Source organism: Podarcis liolepis (genome assembly GCF_965112155.1).
Source record: "Podarcis liolepis genome assembly, chromosome: 8".
NCBI lineage: Eukaryota > Metazoa > Chordata > Lepidosauria > Squamata > Lacertidae > Podarcis > Podarcis liolepis.
Genome location: NC_139560.1, coordinates 66,794,567 through 66,803,564, shown reverse-complemented (window position 1 = coordinate 66,803,564; position 8,998 = coordinate 66,794,567). Strand labels below are relative to the sequence as shown.

Sequence of the window (8,998 nt, the reverse complement as noted above, 5' to 3'; positions counted from 1 at the left end):
AGAATGTCTCCTTTTATTTAAAATGCACCTCTGGGTTATTTGTGGGGCATAGGAATTAGTTCATATATTTTTTCAAAATATAGTCCATTTCCCCATCGCCATTGGTCTGAGGGACGGTGGACTGGCCCATGGCTGAAAAAGGTTGCTGACCCCTGTCCTAAGTGGTCACAGTAGAATTTTGGGAATTTATTAACTTTTAACAGAATTTGGAGCAGGGCCCCTTCCTAGGAATAGGAAGCACCAAGTTTCTTCCCTGCGGTGTTAGTGCACGCAGCTGTGGTATGTGAATGTCTCAACTGCACGTGCAAAGCTCTTAATTGCATTTGTCTTTCCCATCCAATCTGTGCCCTTCTTCATGGCAGCGTTCCATTGGTGAGGGAAAGGCTTTGCCCACCAAATGGTGATCCTTAGACATAAATATCGCAGTTGCACAGAATCGCCCCATAGCCAAGCGACTCTATTTGAGAGATTATTATACGTGAACCTCTGGACTGCCCGTATTTTTCAGGAAGGATTCAAGCGCAGACTGAGAAATTTAGGTCTGCACAGCTAAATTAGTTTAAAGCACTCTGTCTACCCTAGTGCAACAGAGCCACTTTAAAAAAGAATTTGTGTGCATGGGAACCCAATGGGGAAATGACATTGAAAAGTGTAGCATGAACAAAGGATTAATGGAATCTCCGTAAACTGACCAAGATGAATCGAACAGAATGAATGCTCAATAAAGACCATATTTAGTATGAAAATGCTGGGTGCATTAAGATAAATTCAACAGAACAAATAATTTTTGATGGATGTTAATAGTGGAAAACCGATTGGAATAGTTATTGTAAAATATGCAGGGATGTACTGTAAGATATGCAAAATGAACCATGGAGAGAGAAGAAGGGAAGTCATTGGATATGTTAAAGTATGTAAAATGTTTGTTGGAAATTGTAAAACAGAATATATATATATATATATATATATATATATATATATATATATATATGCGCAGGTTTTGGTGTCTTCGGGTGTCTTCCCGTGTAAGAGTTGGGGTGTCTAAAGACACCCCAACTCTTACACGGGAAGACACCCGAAGACACCAAAACCTGCATTCCTGTACCCGTGAAAATCTACGAAAGCATATATATATATATATATATATATGAATGAATGAGATTTAGGGTAACCACCACATAAGCTTTATGCACCCTTTGTTTTTTTGTCAATAGTCATATGTAATAACAACATAACAGAAGTTTTCATTCGATTTCAATCTTTCAGAATTTCACCATGGATGAGCTGGCTAATGCAAACACACATTTTGCCCTTGATCTCTTCCAAAAGTTCAATGAATCCAACCCAACAGGCAACATCTTCTTTTCACCCTTTAGCATATCTATTGCCCTAGCTATGGTTTTCTTGGGGACCAAAGGCAACACAGCAGCACAACTCTCAAAGGTCAGCAAAGCTTTTATTTCTATTTTTTGTGTGACAGCAGTTATACGGATTTCTGGCTATTTTGTTAAGAAGGTTTGATTAGAAATCATTTAAAACCCTTTACATTTACAATATCCCACATAGAAGGAGAAGGCTTTATTTGGACTCAGATGCGTACCAGAAGATATCAAAAAATATTATTAATAAATAATAATACATTTTTATCTATACCCCGCCCTTCCCAGTTCAGAAAACTGGGCTTAGGGTGGCTAACAACAAATTTAAAACATTTAATTGTAATACAACATAGAAGCAGCGTAAAATACAGTATAAAAACATGAATAACAATAAAATTAAAGTTCAAAAATCAATTTGGGGAAAATTCATCCAATAAGCATTAGATAGTCACCAGGGCTAGCTGGCTGAATTAGTCCTACTTGGGCCAGCGAGGAGGCCAGGGGAGAATTAGCTGTGGTGTCCCAGAGCAGGTAATCTTCATAAAAGGGGAGGGGGAGGAAAGAGAAGGGAAATAAAAGATCAGGCTGAATTCAAATTAAAGGCCAGGTGGAATAGCTCTGTCTTACAGGCCCGACGGAAGAAGGTTAAATCCTGTAGGGCCCTAGTCTCATGGGACAGAGCATTCCACCAGGTCGGAGCCATCACTGAAAAGGCCCTGGCCCTGGTGGAGAATAGTCTGACTTCCTTAGGGCCCGGGACCTCTAAACTATGGTTATTCATGGACCTTAAAGTCCTCTGTGGGGCACACCAGGAGAGGTAGTCCCATAAATACGAGGGCCCTAAGCCACAAAGGGCTTTAAAGGTCAAAACCAGCACCTTGAACCTGACCCTATACTCCACCGGGAGCCAGTGCAACTGATAAAGCACTGGGTGAATATGCTCCCATGGCAGAGACCCCGTGAGGAGCCTCGCTGCTGCATTCTGCACCCGCTGGAGTTTGTGGGACAGTTTCAAGGGCAGCCCCGCACAGAGCGAATTACAGTAGTCAAGCCTGGAGGTGACCGTCGCATGGATCACTGTGGCCAGATCAAAGCCTGGGCGGAGTTTGCAACCTGGCTTGCAGGCCATCTCTCCGCCCCTCCCCAGGTAGCCAATCAGCTGCTGGCTGGGGGGCGGAGCGAGGGCCAGGTAGGGCAGGCTTCAGCCGACCATCATTATCAAAATCTTATAAATAGGTCCAATAAATAACAATTCCGTCGTAAGATAAATGAGGAAAACGACAGTAACTAAAATTAATATTAATAAATTAATTTAACCCCACTGCAGCCAATCAACTACACCCTTGGCCTCCCCCAATTCCTCTCACTACCAAGGAAATGTAACAAGTGAATTGAAAGAGAACCTACCCACTTGACGCTGACACAAAACCCCACATGTACACTATAAAAAAAAAGAATATGTTTCACCACCACCCTTTCTCTCCCTCCACATCTTCCCCAACCTTATGCTGTGCTCAACACTATTGTCTCATAACAAATGTAACTGATCTGTAAAAAAGACATTACTTTCGTAAACCAAGAAAAACTTTAATAAAAATTATTTTAATTAATTAATTAATTAATTAATTCCGGCTTAACCAAACACTTACGTAAAAACAAAACAACGCATTAAAATAGATAAAACAGCAACAGTTTTCATTTATTTCAGAATATTTGCCCCATTTATTTGTAACTATAGTTAACATCTCCCCTCTATCCACTCCCTGTCATTTATTTTTTTTCTATTCCTAGCCCCCGAAAGCCGCTTTGAATAAGACCATGCCTTATAACACTTAAAAGCTTTCGGAGAGTCCCCAGTTTTTCCTTTTGTATCTCTATTAGTAAAAGTTCTATACAGCTGCCTCCCTTTTTAAAAGAACTCTAAATGCAGTAATCCTTTCTCTGACAAAGATTCTGACTTAGAACTTCTTTCTTCCATGCAGACATTTCACTTTGATGATGTTGAAGACCTTCATTCAAGATTCCAGGCATTCAGTACTGAGATTAATAGGAGTAGTGCACCCTATATATTGAAGCTGGCTAATAGGCTGTACGGAGAAAAGACATACACCTTTTTGCAGGTAAGTTGCTTGCTGGACTGTAAAGGAACTTTGAGAACTTGCTTGGCCACCAGAATTGCTTTCTATTACCCTAGATTAGCTTTGCCCAATCTGGTACCCTCCAGAATGTATCAGACAGGTACAGGGGTGTACCTGGTACAGGGGTGATGGGATTTGTAGTCCAAAATATCTGGGTGTCAGCAGGGTGGAGAAAGGGGTTCTAGACTCTGTTATTTAATGAACTCATCAATACAATTATTCTTGGTTGTTGAATCTTCAATAAATTCAAACAAAGTGACGTTGTGTGTTGCAGTCCAGTGAGCTGATAGGTCCACTCTAAAACATCTGTTGTTTGAATGCTTTTTTTTTTTTTTAAAGCACACACAAATGTTGCTGTTCCAATAAGGATAGGGCAGTGGAAGCTGGTCCATTGAGATGAATGGGGCAGTCCGTGCTCCACCAAACTGTCTGCCCTCATCCAGCCCCCACCTGCCTGCCTTCTAACAAGGGAGTGGCACTTCCAATCAGCCTCCTTCTCCTCAGAATCAGTGTTGCACCTTGTGGGGAAGGGAGAAAAACTAGATTTATTTGGCTCTGCCACCACTGGGATATAGATACCAATTTTATTGTGGTTGACATTTTTGGATGCATCTAAAAATTCATCATGTTTACAATCCTTATTATGACATTATCTTGATTTCATGAAATAGACTTCCCCTAATGAACATTCTGTCCAAGGCTTCAGTTCAGTCATAATTAAATATAATGCAGACCAGTCCTGGAAGGTGCGCATTCACAGTTCGTTCACTATTACTGAAGGAACGTCCTTGTGTGTAGGCCTTTTCTACAGGGCTGTATTGTCCCAGAATATACTTATCTTTTGTAGTGGAAGGGAGGCTATTGCTTGTTTCTCAGTGTTCTTTATCTGTTCCGTACATTATAAGAGAACCAACATTTAGACTGTCCCATTAACTTCAGTGGGTCTTCTCGGAGTAAGATTAACTACAGTTCCTTTCATAATCTCCATAAAATAATTACTCTTTCTATTCCGGAATGGGAGGATTAATTGCATCTTCCAATCTAATTGGGTGACTAAAAGGTTTTATTGCCCACTGACAGCTATCCTCTATGGTTTCTCCAGGATTTTTTGGCTGGCACTCAGAAGTTCTACAGAGCTGAGTTAGCCACAGTGGATTTCCAATATAATTCAGACAATGCACGAAAACAAATCAACCAGTGGGTTAAGGACCAAACTGAAGGTGGGTGGCTCTTGAAATATTTTTATCTCAGCTTTCCAAATCTTTTACTAAGAAGAACAGCCAACACCACTTTTCTCTCTCTTGCAATTTGCAGTATATTCCATTGCTTGTCAACCTCATTTGCCATGATTTCAGCATCCGTGGCAAAAAACAAAACAAAAAAAAAACAAAACAGTAAATTAAAACCCATTCACACACACACACACACACACACACACACACACACACACACCCACCCACACCCACCCACACACACACACCGTTACATGATTTAAGAGACTGTGTTGCAGAAGTCTTCACTGTCGGGAACAGCAGCTTAACCAAGGTTGCAATTCTGTGCACATTTACCTGGAATAATCTATTGTGAACACCATGGGATTAAATTTTGAGATGAACGGGACTGGTCTGGAAATAAAATGCCATTGAAGTAGCAGGCTGGCTGCTGCTGGAAACCGAAATCTCAACTAAATATAATCCAGTAAGACCATTCTTCACACTTTATTTAACCTTACCCAGGCAAAGTAGAAAACCTTTAGGACTGCTTTGTACTGAGAGAAATCTGGCAAGGAGTCATCTCCATAGCATGTTTGGGGAACATTTGGCCTTCCAGATTTTGCATACCCACAACTCCCAGCTAGTGGCGTAGCGTGGGGGGTGCAGGGGGGGCCGGCCGCACCGGGCGCAACATCTGGGGGTTAGGATTAGGGGGCGCAAATCCACGGGTTAGGGGGCGCAAATTACTTGCCTTGCCCTGGGTGCTGACAACCCACGCTACGCCACTGCTCCCAGCAGCCCAAGAAGCATGACTAGGGATAATGGGATCTGTAGGTCAGGAACATGTGGAGAGCCAAAGGTTTCCCACATCGCACCTGCTTTATTGTGTGAATGGAGACACAAGTGATACTTGACTTCCAAATGGAAGTCCTCCATTTTGATGGCATCCAGTTTGAGTTCGGTGTTCCTGATTCAACAGAAACCTGAGCCAAAACCCAAAAACCCAGGTGATTGTCAACAGCCAGGGAGCAAAACCAGCCCTGTTAGGTAGAACAAGTGCCACCACTCCTCTTTCGTTTCCTGTTTCGTTTATTCGTTCATTTATTGCTTTATTAAGATGAAAAATTATTTCAAAGTGCAAAACTACTTGAGATCGGGGGAGGTTTCTTGAGGACATACAATTCTCCTGTGCACAGCATCAATTTGCTATTTCAAATGAATAATTTTATTTTAAAGAGGTCATCCATGAAAAGGAAAGGGTAGATTTGGGGGCTGAACAAAATAAGGGTGACTCCAGCACAACCCTACTCCTCTAGTAATAATATCATGTGTGTATTGGCTCTTAATAGCTAGATAATTTGTTATGTAACTTTTCCTTCAAGGTAAAATCTGTGACTTGTTACCTGAGCATTCAATCGATAAATGCACGAAATTGGTTCTGGTGAATGCCATCTACTTCAGAGCCGACTGGGCAGAGAAGTTTCAAGACAAATTCACTATGGAGATGCCTTTTAGACTGAATATGGTAATTGAACGTTTAGTCTATAAAGATTTTTTCTTGTACCTCCAACTTGTACAATGTAAAAGGTATATATAGGGCTAAATATGTAATGGTTGAATTATCAGGGGTGGAAGGCTTCGTACCACTGAATCACATGAGCTCAATTGAGCTGTTGGGTTGTATCGAAGTTAGTCAGGCTAAGGATAGATCTATTAACATTAGTGGACATTACTAAATTAATACTCTTAGGTGGAATCTAGACACATAAAAAATAACGTTGTGAAAATGCCTTTTAAAAAAAGGTTTTGAAAAAGATATTTAATTTGTCATAGCTCACCATCGCCATCTATTGTCACATTTGTATAATGCACTTTACAACACATTTAAAATGTTTTATTTGCAGCTGTATAGCTGAGTCTTAGAAGAGCTTAGTTGGATACACCTCACAATCAAACATATAAAAGGTTGCTTGTTCATGACTAGATGTAGCAGATTGTGAATGGCACACTTCTGGATCCAACCCGGTGTATTTATATGATTGCAAACATTTCCCCCCATGAAATTTTAACCAAGAGCAAGCATTTTATTGAACTTCCTGCATCAGTTTTCCATTGGTCAACTTGAAAGCAAAGCACTGGCTAACAGGCTTTGTTTTAGCATTTCCCTGTCATTATTTTATTGGCCTTGCCAAAGAACAATCAGCTGTGCTGTAAATTGATTATGCTGTTAACGGCTGCAGTCCTGTGCACACCTAGCCCTGGGAGTAAGTTCCAATGAATTCAGTTTGACTTTCTTCCAAGTAGGATTCCTCTGCCATGGTATAAAGCACAGCTTCACCCTTAATATGTTTTGTTTTGTTTTTTTACAAGATCCTCCTTCTCTGTATGAACTCTTCCAAAGAAATAAAATAAAATAAAATAAAATAAAATAAAATAAAATAAAATGTTGGAAGTCTTTGCTTACATTCTCTTTTTATATGATCATTGTGTATTTTTTTATATATTAAAAAAAACTATCCAGAAGGAAAAGAAGATGGTGAATATGATGTTTCTGAAAAAGAAACTTCCTTTGGGATATATCCCTGAGTGTAGGTGTCGGGTGCTAGAACTTCCTTACGAGGGAAAAGAATTTAGCATGATGATCCTGCTGCCTGATGATATCGAGGATAGCTCCACTGGCCTGGAACAGGTAATTCTGACTTTCTGGTTTCCCCCCTTTCTTCCTCTAAAATAACCTTTCCAAATGGTACATTGCCAAAACGCTGTAGTTGCAGTGCAAGGGGCACAGCAACAATATGTTCAGTTCATTCTCTCTCTCTCTCTCTCTCTCTCTCTCTCTCTCTCTCTCTCTTTTTAAATTGCAGCTGGAGAAGCACCTCAGCTTAGGAAAGCTCCTAGAGTGGACACACCCGGCAAAGATGGAAAACACTGTAGTTTACGTGCATCTGCCTAAATTTAAACTGGAGGAGAACTATAACCTCAAAAATGACTTGGCAGCGTTGGGACTGCTGGATATCTTCAACAGCAGAAAGGCAGATTTGTCTGGAATGTCAGAAGCCCGGGATCTCTATGTGTCCCATATTGTTCACAAGTCATTTATAGAGGTGAATGAAGAGGGAGCAGAAGCGGCGGCAGCAACTGCTGTTGTTATTACAACAACATGCACCTCTACACATATTAAGGAAGAGGATTTCAATGCTGACCACCCTTTCCTGTTTTTTATCCGCCACAACCCAACAAGAAGTGTACTTTTCTTTGGCAGGTTTGCTTCTCCATGAAAAGCAGAATAAGCGGTTGAACAGGATAAATTGATGGACAACATACTGCTCGTTATTTCCTTGTTTTAGTTTTTTTCCAGATACTTAGAATTATGGAATTGTGGAGTCGGAAGGGACATTCCAGCTGCTTGCAATGCAGGAATTCTGCACATGGCCTTCCTTGGTTCTTACAGGCTTTTAGAAGGAATGTGGTCCTTTCTGGATATGGATTAATTTGGGGAAATTATTCAATCTTTATTTATTACAGCATGCTGCTGATTCAGCTCCAGTAATTTGTTTGTTATACTCAAACCTGATAAGGTTCCCCCCCCCCAGTTAGCTTCTTCTTATAGAGACTAATTTGTTTGACATCTGCTTCAAGAAGTGTTCAATGAGGGCCTACAGTAAAAGATAAAAAATGCTTAGGAATAGGCTTCTATTAGAGAGAGCCTTCTGAGGGTAAGCTTTAATCCCAGTCTGCATTTGATATTCTATGTCCAGTCTGGAGATCTTTTTCCTAGTCTGTATTTGTACTGTATTTGAAATGGTTTTTTAAAATAAATAAATATGGAATTGTTTTAATTCTTTGTACTGTGGAATCAGTTTGAGATATTTCATGGAAAGCTATTCATAAATATAATCGTCATCACCATCATCATCATCTTCTTCTCGGGGATGCGAGTGGACCTGTGATCGGAAGGTCGGCGGTTCGAATCCCCGCGACGGGGTGAACTCCCGTTGCTCAGTCCCAGCTCCTGCCAACTACAGTGTGCTCTAGCTGTATTTTGCATCATCCCTCCACACAGTGCTACAGTTCAAAAGCACGTCAAAGTGCAAGTAGATAAATAGGTACCGCTCCAACAGGAAGGTAAACAGCGTTTCCGTGCGCTGCTCTGGTTCGCCAGAAGCGGCTTAGTCATGCTGGCCACATGACTCGGAAGCTGTACGTCAGCTCCCTCGGCCAATAAAGCGAGATGAGCGCCGCAACCTCAGAGTTGGCCATGACTGGA

The 8,998-nt window shown here is 40.9% G+C and overlaps 1 protein-coding gene across 1 annotated transcript; it reads left to right on the top strand.

The window, feature by feature from the left end:
* The first annotated feature begins 1,177 nt into the window (after window positions 1-1,177).
* LOC310714258 (leukocyte elastase inhibitor-like) lies at window positions 1,178-8,431 on the top strand. Its single transcript, XM_083519571.1, has 6 exons — window positions 1,178-1,443; window positions 3,362-3,499; window positions 4,620-4,737; window positions 6,114-6,256; window positions 7,253-7,420; window positions 7,596-8,431. Exons 1-6 carry the CDS (start codon window positions 1,276-1,278, stop codon window positions 8,007-8,009), a joined length of 1,149 nt encoding a protein of 382 aa, XP_083375697.1. The 5' UTR covers window positions 1,178-1,275; the 3' UTR covers window positions 8,010-8,431.
* Window positions 8,432-8,998: the final 567 nt, after the last annotated feature.

Excerpts from the sequence above, each read along its gene's own strand:
- LOC310714258 (XM_083519571.1), top strand. The coding sequence starts at position 1,276 with ATGGATGAGCTGGCTAATGCAAACACACATTTTGCCCTTGATCTCTTC. Across the intron at positions 1,444-3,361 it reads CAGCAGCACAACTCTCAAAG|ACATTTCACTTTGATGATGT; the intron begins GTCAGCAAAGCT and ends TCTTCCATGCAG. Across the intron at positions 7,421-7,595 it reads GCTCCACTGGCCTGGAACAG|CTGGAGAAGCACCTCAGCTT; the intron begins GTAATTCTGACT and ends TTTAAATTGCAG.